The 17,679-nt window shown below is 48.5% G+C and overlaps 1 protein-coding gene across 16 annotated transcripts in view; it reads right to left on the bottom strand.

Moving 5' to 3' along the window:
• GRAMD1B (GRAM domain containing 1B) overlaps positions 1 to 17,679 on the bottom strand; it is a 90,494-nt gene that overhangs the window by 35,995 nt on the left and 36,820 nt on the right. The window contains exon 1 of one of the 16 annotated variants that reach the window (XM_019288520.3): positions 15,109 to 15,133. The exons of 11 other annotated variants lie outside the window; for them this stretch is intronic. Coding sequence is in view for 2 of the 5 variants with exons in the window: in XM_019288518.3 (XP_019144063.3) it covers positions 14,726 to 14,862 (137 nt within the window). In the remaining 3 variants the exon portion in view is untranslated. Of the gene's footprint in view, positions 1 to 6,786; positions 6,812 to 8,387; positions 8,593 to 14,725; positions 14,948 to 15,108; positions 15,134 to 17,679 lie in introns of those variants that run through there. 4 more of the 16 variants (XM_019288518.3, XM_039564951.1, XM_039564953.1 and 1 more) reach the window with 4 other exon arrangements.

Genomic DNA, 17,679 nt, shown 5'->3' with positions numbered 1-17,679 from the left:
CTCATTTACCAGAGGCAGAGGAACTGCTGGCAGTGCCTTTCTCCACCCACCCTTCAATCCCTCAGACCACAGAGCAATGCCCACGAGAACAAACTCGTTGACTCCTGTGGGCTCCCAGAGTTTCAAGTGATGATCTGAGCTTGGAAAAACTAAACGTGGGCTCAAGAATGAGGGAGGTGGCAGCGAGTTCTCAGTACAGCCTCACTCTGCCCCTCCTTCATTAGTGCAGCTCTTCTCAACACGATGTACGAAAATGTGGTCACACCTTTCAGAAAACACCCCATCAAAGAGCATCAGAAATGTGGGTGCTCTGGGAGGGCAGTCATGATGACATTCAATGAAGCATTTCCTGTACAGAACCATCCTTTCCCACACCAGTTAGAGCTGGGCATGAAAAAGGCTTGCTATGACCTAAAAGCCTTTGTGATTTAAAAAAAAAAAAATTAAGTTCCTCTTTCACAAAGGGAAAAGCAAGGCCTTTCAGAGTTCTACAGAAATTATGAGGGGAACGGAACTTCTCATCCTCTTTCCTCAGCAAATGCCCCAGCATGTCAATCAGCAAGCCAGTAATGTAATTATTAATACAGAACAGGAAAACTCAGATTTCCTCACTGCTCCTTCTCTTTTGATGCCTCTCCTTCCTGACAGACTCTTCAAAATACCACATGCTACACCCATTTTTCCCTCCGTCACTCATTTCCTTCAGGAGTCAAATCTATTTCTGAGCAGTCCAGACATCCTCAAGGCTTTTCCAGCTGGTCCTGCTCAAGTCAGCAGGTTACAGAAGAACCTGGGCTGCTCCAAGGACTGGATCTGTGCTAACTTCTTCAGTACCCTGGTATCTCATGAGCAACACCAAACAGGCCACATCTGACAGCAGAGGCAACAGGGAAAGGATGGAGGAATTACAGCTGCAGGGGACTGAATTAAAGAAGTTGGTACAATCAGAGTCTTAAGGGCTATAATTTAAGCCAAATTATCCAGCAATCACAATGACGCACAGCAAGGTACTCCAAATGGATCGTTTCCTCCCTGAAAAGCTACAAGAGTTAAACACATGCCTGAAGTTTCATTGATTCCCAGATAGAAATCATATCCATCTCTTCTTACCTCTGAAGATGCCAAAACCATTTTATGAGCATTAGTTAGATACGAGTAGACAACGTAACACATTCCTCCAGCAGTTATCAGGTTTGGGTTGGTTTGATTTTGGATGAACTGGCCTCGTAAATTACCCTTTATTTGCTCACTGCTTGTGTCAATGCACAAATGATGAAACTTTCCCTAAACAGTCACAGCCAAGCTGCTTATGCAAACAGGGCCAGAATCAGATTTCCTAGGAGCTGGCACGGGGCAGGAACAGCAGCAAGGAGTTTCACAGGAGCCCCTGAGAGGATGCTGCCCCCAGTATAAAGTGTGCAAGTTCATACAGATAATGAACAGGCTTGGGAAAATGGGTTTGCAAAATGTTCTGCAGGCAGGAAGCTGGATTAAATCAAACTCTGCTCTGTTACCTATTTCTACTCAATAGGATGAGAAATACAGATAGAGAACAACAAAACCTGTTCAAGTAACACCTAAACCCCAAGGCAGCTCCAGGGCAAAGACAGGCAGAGCAATTCCCCCTTGGCTGGGGTTCTTCACAAGGAGCAATGGCACATCCCCCAAGTGCCACATTGTCCCAGCATCTTGTCCTGTGGCCTCCCTTTCCCTGGACAAGGCACAGGAATACTGAATGCTAAACCAGTGCAGCAATAACTGTAGCAATATTCAAGATTTAATCCCTCCAAATAATAACTGATGCAGAAGACAAATCAAAAAATGATCTGGACCATTATCTCAGCAGCACTGCCTGCAGCAGTTTAGGTATATCATGAAGTAAAATCATCAGGGATTTCTTAGTGTATTGAAATGTTAAAGAGCATCAGGTTCCTTCACAGACTTTCAGCAGATCCAGTTAAAATGGGTGTTTCACCTTGTCTGTGCTCCTGTTGCTCCTTCTCCTGCTGAACTCAATGTTTAGCAGCCCAGCAGAGCTACATTAGTAACTCCCAAGTTCATCAGCAGCGGTCCCAGAGATGGAAATTGGTTCTGAATTGCCATTTTTACAGCCTCTAGAAAACAGAGAGTTCTAGTTAAAACCTCTAAATTCTGAGGCTGTGTTGGTCCTGCTTGCCCACAGCGTGCTTGAGGCAACATACGCTGGTTTATGTGAGAGGGCCCCAAAAACACAAGGCAAGAATTTGAAGCCACTGTCCCTGACTAGCACATCACTGGGCTAAATTTCTTTGAACAGATGGACTAATTTTTCCTCTACAGCTCTACAAAACCTGAGTTAACCACACACAACCTCAGTCTCATTTTCGGTTCGTGCCAGTTCACAGTTTCACTCTGAGCTTAGAGCAGCTCTGTAAAGACCAAGTCAAATTCAGCCCAGGCTCTGTTTGCTTTCAGTCTGCAGTTGTGAGAATTTGCTGCTGCTCAATTAAAGCACAGAACGAGCAGCTCAAAGCCAGGGTACAGCTGCCATCACGTGCAGGTGAAACTCAGGATGAAAATGCTTGAAAGTTTGGTGCTATTTTAGTCTTTTCATGGTCTTACAAAGCTCCTCAAGGTGGGTTTCTCAGTCGCAGCCCAGCACCCCCAGTGCTGCAGCTGCACAGGAGCAGCATCAGCACTGACTTGCTCAGAGCTGGCAATTTTATGTTTGCCCAGGCTCAGCTCACGCTGCCATAGCCACACTTTTTGGTGCCAGCTCTGCCAAGCACAACCTCGGGCAGATTCTGTCTTCTAAGCTCACTTTTTTAGTTTGAAAAACTAAATCCATCCACATAGATCGTGTTAGGTGTGTGGGGATTGTCACCTTTGCAGAGACGGGGGGGAAAGCAACATCCAGGGCTCCTTCTTTGGCTCTCCCTGAAGTCAGTGGCACAAATATCAAACCCAGGAGGGCTGAATTCCCCTCCTACTCTCTGATGACTGGGAAAAGCTGAATTTTTCTCACATGAAGGACTCCACAGGCAGAGAAAATGAAGAGTCTGTTAATTCAACTCTATGACAGCGAGGATGGGCACGGCAAGCACAGGGCTGCCCCTGCCCCGAGCCCCTCAAAACTCCCCCTGCTCCTGCTCATTCCCTGGAGCTTGAATCCAGCCCAAGGCACAGCCATGACGAACGCTTTCTGCAGTTGCCATGGCGACCAAGGCCTGCAATTGAACCAGGAATCAACGCCTGAAATGCCAAAACGGCTTGACCCACTTTGAAAAAAAATAATTGTAATAAATAATGCTTTAGAGACCTAATTGCCCAGAGCGCATTCAGGGCCTCACATCCCCCTGCAGAGTGGCCTTCAGTAGATGAGACAGATTAAGTGAGGGACAGAACACAAACAAGCCCACCTAAGCAGCAGCCCCTTTGCTCCGAGGTGAAAACCTTGCAGGGAGCATTTGAAAGCACAGAAGGCTGAGTGTGTCTCCTTGGTTTATGCCCTTGCTGTCCCTAAAGGAAAAACCTCGTCCTATGGCTGGAAAAATACCATCAGCAAGCGTGGTGTGGTTGGGAAGGGGCCAAACTCTGCTCAGACGTGGAGGAAAAGCATCAATATCTGCAGCAGCGTAGTAAAGAACCTATGGGCTGCCAGTATCTTGAAGCTGGAGAGGGTCTTTTTAGCAGAAATTGTAGTGATAGGACAAGGAATAATAGGTTCAAACTGAAATAGGGGAAATTTAGGTTGGATATATGGAAGGAATTGTTCCCTGTGAGGGTGGGGAGGCACTGGCACTGGCTGCCAAGAGAAGCTGTGGCTGCCCCACCCTTGCAAGTGTCCAAGGATGGGGCTTGGAGCAACCTGGGATAGTGGAAGGGGTCCCTGCCCATGGGACAGTTGATGTTTAAGGGCGTTTCCAACCCAAACCATTGTGGGATTCTACGAGCTTTCCTTCAGCTGGTGGCAAAGAACATTTGGCGATGCACGGACAAGCCCCTGGGACACAAGGCAAGACACAGAAAGGCCAAATTTCCTCCTCGAACAGAGTGCTTCCTGTAAAGATCTGCACCAGCTGATGAACAGGACTTCACCAAGCAGTCACTTTTGGCAAAGGGATTCTACAAGTTAAGCTTGGTGTTCTTAAAACTACACAGGACCTCTCTGCAATGCTTTCACGGAGGACTCAACAAGAAACCTGACTTTGCTGCAGTCCCTTAAATGAATTCTGCATGAATGACACCCAAGCAGTCCTGAAGTGACACAAAAGTCTGTCCATCCCACCGGATCTGAAATCACCACCCTGCTGCCACTGCAGCACAGACATCCCTGGCATTAACATAAGCACGCTGCAGCAGTTCTTTCCCAAATCACAGGTGCCCCAGGAGCCAGAAGGGCGTTGTCACAGCACCTGTGACACAGATTAACACAGCAAATCCCTTTGAGTCTGCCACTTGCAGGATGTGGATTAGAATTCAGCCAGAAGTAGGAAGAGGACCAAAGAATTTTGCAACTAGAGCAGCTCAGCTAAACAAGCAGCAGCTTCAGGTACTCCCCACCTTCGCTGTGCCCACCACCAGCTTCTCAGGGGGCAGAAAAACACCAGTGACACCATTCCCTGAACTGCATTTCTCAACCCTTCCGACTTCCCCAAGGAAGTCCTGATTTGGAAAGCCTAAAGGCCTCCAAGTCTTCCCCAGTTCTCAGAAGAATTTGGTTTCCAAGAGTCATCCTGCAATTACTCACACCTCCCTGCAGCACCGACCTGATAATGAGCTCTACCAGGCCCAAAATTGGGGTTTGTTCTGCAATTTGAGCTTAATTCTGGAAGTGCTGAGCAGTATGTCCCCAGACCAGCAAAGATGCACATACTGAAGCACACATTTAACTCTCTCTGTCTGGAATCTATGGGTTGTGCAAAGTCAAGCCCGTGCCTACACTTTCCTAGACAAGGAGATCCTTGAGCGCAACACAGAACTGTGCTGATAGCCTGGAAAAGAGCAGAAAGGTCAAGAAGGCACCTCAGGCCTGGCTGTAGCACTAAAAAGAGTTAATTCTCCTCAGAAACAGCTATTAGAGGGGTTAATTAGACGCCTACAAAGATACTTTTCTGCCATACTGTCTGACATCAGTGGAAAAAGAGGAGATTCAGAAGCTCATTATGCAGTCTCCCAAACAGCAAGCAGATGGTAACAACTTTTGATCACCAACCTACACTCCCGTCAAATTGATAATCCAAGAATGAAAACCTCCATAGATCCTGGAGCAATTCCCCGGGCCTGCCATTGCTCTACAAGCAATAACAGAATGTTATATTTCTATTACATCTCCCAGAAAGAGAGACAAAAGAGAAAGCAATAAGTCAAAAAAGCAACGACACCTGCAGGGCTGTGCAGAAACCAAGGAGTGTTTCATGACAAGTGCTTTGAAAAGAATCATAAAAATAGTCTGCCTTCTGCATGTTTTTTAGCAGAAAAGTCCAGCCTTGTTGAAGATTTACTCAGTCTATTTTGACATTTTGCAGAATGCTGTCCTCCCATGACATCCAATCACATGTTTACATATTCATGAAATAAAATTAATGCAATTATTATGCCTCAGAGGATTAGCAAATCACTGCAAGCATCAGGAAGGAATTTGCCTTCTGCCCACAGCCAGCAGTGCGAGGTTGGGTAGATGCATTATTAACCATGTCATTGTCCCCATGGGTCACCCGATCCTGGTTACCACTGGAGACAGACCCATGGACAAATGGCCTCATCTCTCACAGAAGCTCCCCCTGGGCTGGCTTTGAAGCAACCTCTCCCTTCTTGCTTGGAGTTACTTTAAAAATCCCAAGAAAAAGTTGGAAAATGTTTCTGAAATAAAACAAGGCAGCTCTTAATAATGAAGTCCAATAATGCACCAGTCACGACTTGGAAAGGATCATCAATGTGCAGAGAACCACCACGGGTTATAAATCACACCCTAAACCCCTCCCTCAGCCACAAATTATTATCATTCCATCTGCTCCAAAGGAAGGCAGGCCACATAAAACAAAGTATGATGGGAAATACAAAGAAATCTGGGAAGCAAGAAAGGGGAAATAGCACAAAGTAAGAATTTCGCATCCCTCTGGAGGTGACAGACACAGCCCCACCACAGTTACCTGCAGGTCACCCACTCTACAGCTGTACTTCCCAAGGAGGAACAGATCCAGGCTTTGTTTTCCTCCCCTCCCCACCACAAAGTCAACAGCTCTTGCAATTAACAGCAAGAACTGCAATATCTGATGCTTCCATCAACATCTCCAAGCCTGGAACTTGGGGCAGAACAGAGCTCGCAAGCCTTGTTTAAAAAATAAACATAACAACAACAGACACTGTTAAGCCACCTTTGATGTGAGGGAAGTTTTGAAAACCTGACGGCTCGAAGGATAAAAATAAAAATTAAAATAAATCTGAGCCAGTTTATTTTAATCCTCGTCGTTTCCAAGCTAACATCAGAACCTTTCCATGGTTTGGGGATGCAATGTTGCTGTCATACGTTCTTTATTTCAAGGGAGAGGGAGATAAAGCAACAGAGCTGGTGATAAACACCCAGGCCCATTTTTGGGTGGGGATGTAGGTGTGATACAACTCCCAGATTCCCTCCAGAAGAGCTCAGGCACTTTTTCCCTGCTGCCCATCTCCCGCTGTAAGTCCAGCAGGGCTTTATGGCCTTTATCCCTGGCACAGTGCTGTCCCCCTGAGCACACCCAGCCCCGTGGCAGGGGTTTCACAAACCCCAGATGAAAGCGTGCCTGGGGAGGGCTCTGAGTACACCTCGCAGCGCCGGCGCGGGGGCAGGCAGGAATATTGTTCATCTCAGGAGCAGGAGACAAAGCTGGAGCTCTGCATCTTCCCACTCACTCCCACGGCTCATCAGCAGCAGCCTTCACAAGTTAATGGAAGATGTTGTGATCTTCAAAGCTGGGATCAAAGCGATTTCCTTTGTTCAGCCCTTGATGTTTCCTCCCTTTACCTTTCTGAAAATAACAACGCAACAATTTCACGCCCCTCAGGCTGATATCCTCCGTGCATCCCCCCTGCTTTGCTCCATCCCTGCAGCAGCACTGGCCAGCTCCGAGTTAAAACCAGAGAGGGTCAGACTCCCTCAGTGCAAGAGTCACAAAGTGCCCTTTGTCCTGAGCACCTGGCTCAAGCTCGTCCCCCCTCTTTAACAGATTCTCTCCTACTTCATCCAGCTGGTTGTCAGTGGCACGAGCAGCTGGGGGCTTCTCCAAGAGAATGCTGGGGATTCCAAGTTGTTGCACTGCTGTAAAATACATCCCTAAGATTTGACCTGAAGTTTCCATCCTACTGAGTCAAAATCACAAGCTCCATCCTAAATCTCCCAGCTTCTCCTGCAGATGCATGTGATTTAATGAAGCAAGGGAACAGGAATATATTATCTTTTCTGAACCAGCATATTTCCATGATGCACAGGACAATGCCAGTCACCAGTAATCTAAGAAAAAGCAATTTTTTAGGGCCTTCAGCAGATTCTCCCTGTCTATGAACACACACAGTGCAACGAGTCCTCACTTCCTACTGTTCTCCCCTGCCAAAAAACATTTAAAAAAAAAAAAAGCCACCTGTATAGACTCTGGAGCATAGCCTGAAAAAGCAGGACAAACCAAATCCTGCCTCTCCCCATCAGTGCAAATACACAAACACCGGGAGAGGAAGGCAGAGAGGAACCACGAGCCCTTTCAGAGGCAAGGGAGCACATGGGCAAACAAATCCAACCATATTCCTGCAGCAGCGCCGTGACGCATCCAACTTCGACCCCCTCCTGCCTCCCTCTTTCCCTGGACCCAGATGTTATGGCAGGAATAACTGTCCCCGTGGGAAAGGGGGATGGGGGACACAGCAGGGCGTGAAGGGAAAACGAGGAGGGGTGAGGGGAATAAAAGCTGGGGGGGGGGGGGGAGGAAGAAAAAAAGAAGAAAGAAAAAACGAACCCAAACAAAAAAACCCAATCAGATTTGCCCATTGTTTTGAACAATCGAAAAGGCTGCTTTAGCAATTCCGCCCTGCAGGAGAGGCAAGGCACGTGCGTGGGGGAGAGCAAGGAGAAAAAAAAAAAAAATAATAAAACCAAATTAAATTAAACAAGGGATCAGCCCGTGGAAAGGAAGAGAAACGAAGCATCTCTGCACCATGATGTCACCGTCTGCTTTCGAGTCCCCCGAACGGAGGGGAGCAGCGGCGGCAGCAGCAGCAGCAGCAACCAACATGGACTCCGGCTTTAATCCGCCTGGAGAGCGCCCGTGTGCGGGATGGAGGAGCCGCCCGGGCTGCGCCGAGCCCTGCGGGTGCCACACGTGCGGGACGGCGGGCGGGCACAGCCCCGGCGGCGCGGGGAGCAGCGCGGCACTAACCTGGCAGCCATTGGGGAGCGTGGAGCGGCGCGGAGCAGCTAGGAATTCATTCGGGATGGCTCGCGGTTCATTCATTCATGCACTCGTGGGCGGCGAGCCGGCAGGCTACTCACCTCCTGCACCATGGCACGGCCCTTCCCCGCCGTTTCAGGGCCGGCCGCGGCGCCGTGCGGGCACTGCCCAGCGCGCTGCCCCGGCCCCGGCCATGCCCGTCCCCCCGGTGCCGCTGGCCGGCAGCGCTCGCAGCCGCTCCGGCACGGCCGCGCACACGCGTGCGCAGCGCTTTACATAATGCACCCACCGCCTCCCTGCTGCCCGCCCCGCTCGCATCTCCCCCGGGGAAGCCGCGGAAAAGGGAGCCCCGAGCGCTGCTCCAGGAGTCGGAAGGAACGCTGCGAGTTACGATGCGACGGGTTGGAAACATTGTGTTCGCCCTCCCTGCGCACACGCGCTGCCCGGAGGAAGTTTCAAAGGGTGCGAGCGAGAACGGCCAGGAAAATTAAACCCTAATTAACCGGCCCCGTGGATTATCTGAACTGAATTGAACAACGCTCATTCGGAGTTAAGGTGACCTCAACTCAATTCAGCTGGCTCCGTCTAGGAAGCTAATTTGCTTTCTTTTTCTTTTTTTTTTTCTGTTTTTTTTTTTTTGCTGTGCTTATCCATGTGTAAACAGGCCTGGGGTTTTTAAAGAAACATTATCAAGCAAAGTTTACAGCTCGGCAGCAGCATCAGTACGTGGTGTTGCTTTTGGGGACACTGTATCCCTCCAAACCTGCTCCTGGACGTCTTTATTCCAGAATAAGGAGAAGGATTTCAGTCCCTCTCAATACCATAAATAGGGGACAATAAGTCCCTCTCAGTACAATAAAAATTAGACAAGCTGAAGGATGATAAGGAAGAGAGACCAAAACCATCACCTAGCTTTCACTTTTCCTTCCAGTCTATGAAATCAGGCCTTGTGTGTGCAAGGAAACAGTGTAGAACTGACCTGGAACTGTACTAACACCCCTGATTTGAGCACAAGTGTCCACGTGTGGAATTACACGGAATTATTTGATTCTGGATGCCGTGAATGACCCCCTCAGGGACAAGCACCGATAACACAAGGAGCTGTTCCTTAAGTGCTGTAAATACTCATCACTCTGCCCTTTGCCTGCTTTTGTTTCATTTTGCCCCTTCCCTACCCAGGGTTGAGCATTTTCCCTTCTCTTTACAATCAGCCCCAGCTTTCAGTGCTAATTCCCAGAAGAGCATCTTCCCAAAAGGCTGATTATCCATCATTTCACCACAATCAAAATCAGTGGGAGCAGGAGGTGCTCCGGCAGGCTCAGGCCGGTGCAATTCAAAGGCTGGACAGGATTTTAAACTGAAAACACCGCCAGCATACACACCTTTGTCTGGATACTACAACAGTACCACCACCTTCGTATTACTCAAAGAATACACCTAGGAGCACATGAACTCCCTGTTTATGTGCCACTGTTCTAATAAATTCATTGCATCCATCAGCCTGATGTCAATTTTGTTGTTTCAAATGCTTCCCAAAGTTTGGCAGCTGGAGAATTTACGAATTTATTTCAAGGAAATGGCATGTAACAGGCAAATCCTCCCATTCCCGATGCCCAACGCAACAGAACCTCACATCCAAGGGTGGTGTGATTCCTACCAAAACACCATGTCCAGGATTGTATCCAGGTTCAATGAGTGGATCATGTGGATAAACTCAGATAAGTGCAACCAGCACTAAAGGCAGTGGCACTGAATCCCTTCCAACACAACCTGGAGGCCAAGGAATGCCAAGATTTAGATGCTCACCTGGAATCCAGGTTTGATCCCACTGGGTATCAGCTGAAAGTGCTGAAAGCTGAAGCTGGACGAATCCTGGCTAGACAAGAGAAACCTATTTTGGGAGGCAAACAAAACTAACCACTGTAACTAATTCAAGGCTCAATTATCCATCTGTGGCAAACATTATTATGCAAGGGTTTGTGTTCTCCCAAACACTGTTCTGTACCTCGAACCAGAATCAATTCAAGCCTCACACTTTGCATTCAGCAGGATTTGGAATGAGATATCTGAATGGTCCCATTTTGTTTTACAGCCTATGGATATTTCCGTGCTTTTTTCTCTTCCAGAGAGAAAGTGAGAGAATAGTTAAAACCATAATTCTTAGCCTCTACAAATTCTGATATATTTAGTTAGAACAAGCTGCTATTTTTCAATAGTCACAAGAGTTACACCGACCCAAATGCTGTGATAAATTCGATATAATGGCTACTTCAGATCCAGAACACACAAAGGCCCAAAGCAGGTCATGGAGTGGCAGGATAGACATGAGGTTAAGCCTAACCCACCCTTCAGACTGCCAGGAGAGAAGATGAATCAAACAAAAGTCCTGCTTCCAAAAGCACTGTAAGAGCAGTAGTAAAAATGCAAGACTTACTTAGAGAAAATCTTCTTAGGCTTATCTGGCGTGGCATGCAAGGGGCAAAGTTATGGGGAATTTGGAAAACCACACCACCTCAAATGCTTCACAAACTTCATCAGATCTGCAAAGTTTCACCCCAAACTCTTGGAAGTAACAAATACTTGTTGCTTTTCTGCAGCACCAGCCCTGGCACTGAAGACAGCTTGTGTCATTTTGATAAAAGTTAGATAATACTGCACTGAGAGAGGATCTTTAGGGCCTTTAAGGAAGCTCTTGGACATAAAGCTGCAAGATCCTGTCTTGCTCAAGAGCTGCAAGAATGCATTTTGTGTCGGCTGGGTTATCTTGCACGGCCCTGGTGCTCAAGACAAGCGATAAGGACTTCATTTCATGTGTGGAGGACAATGTGAGGGTCTGCAAGCTGAGCGTGACATGGTCACACACCTCGGCCTGGACACCACAGCTCTACCAAGCCCTACAGGAGGACCAGGGTCACATCTGGGGACCCCTCCCTCCAAGGATGCTCCGATTTTGGGCACATCTGTCAGGCTCTTCAGTGTCCAGGCACGCAGCACCTTCACCTCGCCCAAAGTGCACCTTCCGTGCCTGCAGGGCTGTGCTGCTGCCCTGTAACACAAGCACTCTCATGCATATTGCATCTCCCAGCCCCGAGGAAATGAGGCACTGTCCGAGTAATTAAAGCCCGGGGCTGACGACAGATCCGTGGGACACAGAGCAGGGCCTGAATGTCCAGGCCTGCAGAGCATCAGGTGGGGGTGGGATCAGCTCTCCAGCCAGCCAGAGCAATCCTACCCTCCCTGTAAGCCACACCAGCGATGCAGAACATAAAGAAGCCTTTAGAAGTCTGTCTGCAAAATGTCAGGCAACAATGAGCACCTGGACTGGAAAACACGTAGGGTTTCTCCTTTCTCCCCATAATTCTTTGTCCAACTTTAATACGATCTGTTTTGAAAACTGAAAGCCATTGGGGCAGCTATTCCCCAACATCTCTGCTTGTCAGCTGAGTTCAGGACAGAACCAGGGGGACACATGTTCACTGTATTTCCAGCCTTGTCTTTGAAAAAGACACATCAGAAATGTCAAGAAACCGCGTCCTGAGGGAAAACTCAGTGCTACAACCTCAAGATGTGCAAGCAGGATTAGCATTAGCGGGTAACTGGGTGGTAATTAGTATTTTGCACATGTTTAATTTGGGGTTTGCTCACACCTTGCACCTGTAGGTGCTTTTCTGCTACTCACCCTCTTCAGGAATGAAGGGATGGACTCCTGACTGCACAGCACGGGACAGGGTGAGTTCTCTGACTGGGATATTGGTCCTGTTTGACAACTCCTGCTCAGCCCATGGGTGCTACTCCTCAAAACCCACAGGATTCCCATCCTGTTAAGCAACAAGAAGCACTTTTCCTTTTCCCTTGTGGAAAACGGGCTCCTAGACAGGTACCAGACCAAGCAAAACTCTTTCTGAGCTGACAATGGCATTTTCACAGAGTCCATGGATTCCTACGGCAGTGGGGGCTGGAGGAGGCACGGAATCATGTGCTCACAGGCATGGGGAGGAAGAGGGGGAGGAGGAGAACAAGGGGAGAGAGAGAACAAAGTGTCAACATCTTAACTGGGACACACAAAGAGCCAGTTCTTACTAAGAACTTAATCCAGGATTAACAAGAGGTCAGCTACCTCTGCAAGGAGACTGCACTAAAAGCAGCTAATTAGCTCTCCTTAATTGCACAAAAGGAACCACACAGAATTAAAGACATTCACGAGCAGCAGGTCCCACCTCACCCAGGAAACAGCCCTACCTGTTGTGCCCAACACCACGGTCAGACAATCAGCACGTGGAGAGCCAGGAGCAGGAGAGGTGCGGTGATGGACGGGAGGGAAAAAGGCTGTGGGGAGGTTCAGCATCAACAAGTGCTGGAGTGGGAGCTGGAGCCTCCATCAGCCAGCACAAGCATTTGTAGCATGGCCAGGATCTGTCTAGACAGTTTCCTCATCAGCCACTGCCATGAACTGCCCCAAATCCCTGAGGAAACCACAGCTCTCACTTTCACAGTGATATCCATGAGGATGTTCGGCACAGTTCTGGCCCTCCTTAAATCAGTGTGATCTCTGAACATGAGCAGGAAGAGTAGCACAAGGGGAACTGGTTTTGCCCTGTAGGTTGAGACCAACAGAATCCCATCCCAACATGGACAGGCACTGCAGGATAAACGTCAGGCTGAATGGAGGGCACACAGCATCACGGACAGGTAGCAGATCCCAGCTGGAAGCTGCCAGTTTGGAATGATGCAGTGGGAAAGGCTGGCTGAGCTGCCCACCCACGAATCCCCTGTCTGGAATTTCTAATCATACATTACAAAGACACACATCTGAAGTTCCCTGTCAGCTTCCCCTTGGTACTAAATCCATCTCTTTTTTCCTGCAGAGCCATTCCACGTTCTGTTCTCCTGCACTGGTGCATATCTTACCCCAGAAGCCCTTGCTCTGCACTGACAGATAATGGATCCAGCAGTCGGTGCACTTGAAAATGAAGATTAACAGGCACATCAATAACGCCAACAGATGTCTCTGAGATGGAGCACTAATAAAAGGAACTCCTGCATTTATTTGGGTTATAGCACTGTGCTGAGGGCTGGGGAGATCAGGCAGACACGAGCCTGAGTGCATCCCAGCAGGATCAGCTCCCAGTTTGAGGGAGGATGAAGGGAAAAGCAAAACAGCAGCCAGGGAAGGCTGCCCTACACACAAAGAAAAATAACAGAAACAGGAGCTCACGCTAATTACAGGTCCCTGTGAAATCATTACAGTAGTGCCTCCATTATTTATCCTTTTCTTCCCTCAGGACAGAGTTAAATGTCATGCCACTGTACTTCCAGTGACATTGCAGGGAGAGCCACCAGGGGACAAACAGCACCAAAATTTCACCTCAAACCCAACACAAACAAAGGAGTTCTTGGGATGCTACTGGGAATATGAGACAGCCACCCCCTCTCTGCTCCCAGCAACTGAGCAGCAACCCTCAGTTGTGCTGCTCCCATGCAGGCTCAGCACAAAGGGAGAGCTCCCTGACATCTGGCTAAAGCTTCAATAGCTGCCATTGGGGAGAGCAGAATGAGCATCAGCGGAGCTGTGCCAGGGGCTGGGCTGCAGCGGCCTCCTGGTACAGACAGGCCCCACTCCACCACCCACCACCCCTCTGCTCCCTATTCCCTGCTGTCCTGAGCTGGAATAGCTCGGATCTCATTCATAAAGAGAAGGAAAAGTGTCCTAAAAGGGCCCAGGGTGCAGTCTCTTTCTCCAGCACTGGCTGGTGCAGTGTGTGCTCCTGCATTGCATTATTCTGTTATGGCTATTCCAGCTTCTCCATTCCTCCCAACTGTTCCAATCCATTTATCCCCCCCAAACCCAGCCTTCTGCAGCCTTCTCCAAAGCACTGCCCCAGCCTCTACCTTCAGACTTGCCCTGTGCCCCCCCCCCGATTTTCAACCCCAATCCAATTGGATTCATCCCCACTCCCACTGACTTCCCTAACTTTGCCTGGCCCTTTCTTCCAAATTCCTGAGATCTGCTGGGCTCACCCCGAAACTCACCAAAACCACTATAGAGCTGCTCAGTGCAGCCCCTGCTCCCATGCAGACAGAATACTTCTCCACCTTAAGCCTTCCCCAGCTTTTCCCCCCACATCCCTTCCGCCCCGACTGCGATTCCCCCATCCCACTGCATCCCCATCCCAGCTGCGTCAGGGCATCCTTTTTCCTGAGGAACTGCCTGACCTCCCAGCGCGCACACACACACACACACACACAAAGGAACCTGCGTGCACAGGAAGGAGTCCCCCGCCTGCCTGGGAGATGAAAAACGAGGAGCTAAACGATCCCATCGCCACCTGTTAGCACATCGCCCTTCCCGGGAGGCGGCTGCGGCTCTTCCCCGCTCCGGTGCGAGCTCCCCGCAGCCGGCAGCGATTCTGCCGGGGGGCGCACCATGGAACCACGCAGGAACCTCGCTGCTGCTCCGAGGCATTTCAGGGCCGCCGAAGGAGTTGACAAAAAGATTCCCCGCTCTGATAGCGGCTTGGCATGGCTGGAACAAAGCCGCCTTTGCAGTGCGCTGCCCGGCTCTGGCATCCGAGCTGGCTGCTGCCCACTGGGGAGAAAAGCTCCCGCTGTCGCTTTAAGGATGTCCCACATCACCCGGTTAACCCTGGCTGCTCCTCGCTGCCGGCACCGAGGAGAAATTCCAGGATTTCTGCCCTTCTCCTGCTCTTACCCATCTGTTCTGCCGCCCTGGTACAGCTTCTCTGCGCTGCTGCACAGCCCTGGTGTCCCAAGCAGAGCTTTATTAAATATTCTGAGCTGCTGCACAGCCCTGGCATCCCAAGCAGAGCTTTATTAAATATCCCCGTCCTCCCCGCGGTGCAAACCACCAGGGAGCACTTCTGTGACGACAAAGGAGCAGAGCAGTCAGCGTGGACATAAACATCCCAATTACCTCGAAATTCCACTTCCTTGCTCCCACAAAACTCTGACTCTTCACTCTGAGGGGCTGCACATCCTCCTAAACCTTACCAGACAACACAAACCATCGAATTCCCTGCTAGAACAGCAGGCAGCAACAGAAGTATCTGCCTTCAACACTCGGGCATTTCCACGTACAAGCTCTGGGAAAGGCCATCTCCGCACAGAGGTTATACAATGCAGAAGGTAACATCTTGAAAATGTATACAAACACACTTAAAAACCTGTCTTGGGAAAAATAAACAGAGGCTGTGCCTGATTCCCTTCTGGGAAAAGCAGGAACACAACCCTGCTGCTGTCCTCGGGTTTGTATCTGCTCCAGGCAGGTGTTAACAGAGGAAACAAAGCCATGGCCAGCAATTTAAAGAATTTAGAAAGCAAGAAAGCAGCACAGATGGACAAGGGAAGAGCACAGAGCAAATGAAAAATGTTCCTGCGCCATGATATAGGAGCAGGGAGGACTGATGTGACTCGGAGCTGATCAATCCCGCCTCATGGAATGATGACATATTTGCTCTGTATGATCAGCTAATCCCAACCAGGAACACGTTAGAAGGGTGGCAAACAACCAGAAAGATTTTCTTACAGAGCAATGAGTTCAAAGGAAAGCAATAAAAACATCACAGCACTCATGAGGCTCGTTTATGAAAACAAACTTGAAGGGTAAACAAAGTGGAGCAGTCAACAAATATTTGAAGAATGTAAATATTGAAGAGAAAGAGAAGCTGTATTAAAAGATTTGAGGGTTTTTTTGAACAATGAGCAATGGGATTATATGAAGTTTTGGGAAATAAATGAGGCTGAAGTCAAATCCTCACAGCCAGGAGCAGGAGAGAAGTGGAATAAACTCGTTCACTTGTCATGTTCATAAACAGCAATAGGTAACTGTTAGCAAAGACAAAACAGAATCACAGAACCACAGAATATCCTGAGTTGGAAGGGACCCACAAGGATTACTGGAGTCCAACTCCCTGTACAGGACACCCCACTGGCAGGAGCATGGATCAACACCTCAATAATATCACTTTTTTTTTCAGTCTCTAGTTCTGCTTTCCATAATTTTCATTTTTTTTAAAGAGGCAGCAGCCCAGTTTGCAGCAATGCAGGACTCTGAAGGTTTGCAATGATTGGTGTTACAGCTGTTTGAGTGTCACAATTTAAAAGGATTACTTTCACTTGATTTTTATCCCCAAAACTTCCAAGACACACACAGACATCCATGTGATTTTCAGTTCCACGTGGGAAACCTTGCAAAGTGACATCCAAATCATCCCGAGTTCTTAATCTGGGCTGTGATCCTTGAAAGAACAGATGTCCTCATGATAATTATGGCATCTCCAAACACGAGCGAGGCACAGGTTGTTTTGGGACAATTATAAGGATTCCGTTTGTGGCTTTGGGCAAGTCTCCTGTGAGAAGTGCAGGGGATAGGGCTGGATGTTTGTGTTTCTCATCCTGGCTCTTACTTCAGTGGAGTTTGCTCCTTTTAGAGAATTGTTTCAGCTATAACAATTTCTTTCCTCTCCTAAGCCAAGCTTCCAGTAGGGAATTACTACACAGCTATTAATAAACACATTAAAAGGAAAAACACCTTTAATTGCCATGTGCCTCATCTGCAAACCAAGGCTAATTCCACTTCCTTTCTTCTACCCTTTGTCCATCTTGACTATTTAGGATGGAATCTCTTCCTCCACACTGGAGGTGGGGCATGAAAATCTCCCAGCACAGCAAATCTCTGTTTTCAAGAGCCTCTTTCACTGTAAAACAACACAATTTTAGAAACAGTTCTATTTCCCAGATCAGTTGTGCTATCAGCTGCCTTTAAAACAGAAAAGAATCCATGGGGAACTCATTCTTCCTGCTGGAAAAATAATACAGCAGGTATTTGAAGCAATGATGCAGCTTTAGTGCCCTGGAGCAGCCACTGAATATTGCTGAGGTTCTCTAAGCTCTGGCCTCCAGACACATCCTTCTTTCATGGCCTGCAGCTAAGCATGGGTTTGCCTCCCAAACCTCATTCCCAAAATGTGCATCAGGTTGAGGGGCAGTACAAGCAGCACCACATCCCTCTAACAGCTCTGAAAAAGCCAAATTCCAGCTCTGAGGGCTGCACAGCCACAAGCCAATGTCGTCATGAGCAAAGGGCACCTCTGTCACATCTCCAGAGCTGCTTTATTTCTGGTCCTGTGGGGTCAGAAATACACCAAAATTACAGCTCTGCCTCTCTGGCAGCTCTCTAAAATCCCTCTGTCTCCAGTGCAAACCTTTTAATTCACAGCACTTCGAGTGTCCTCACTGCACCAGGGCTGAGACCTTGCAAATG

The sequence above is a fragment of the Corvus cornix genome, chromosome 24 (genome assembly GCF_000738735.6).
Source record: "Corvus cornix cornix isolate S_Up_H32 chromosome 24, ASM73873v5, whole genome shotgun sequence".
Lineage (NCBI taxonomy): Eukaryota > Metazoa > Chordata > Aves > Passeriformes > Corvidae > Corvus > Corvus cornix.
Note: the sequence above shows the minus strand (reverse complement) of the source record. Positions and strands in the feature narration are given on the sequence as shown.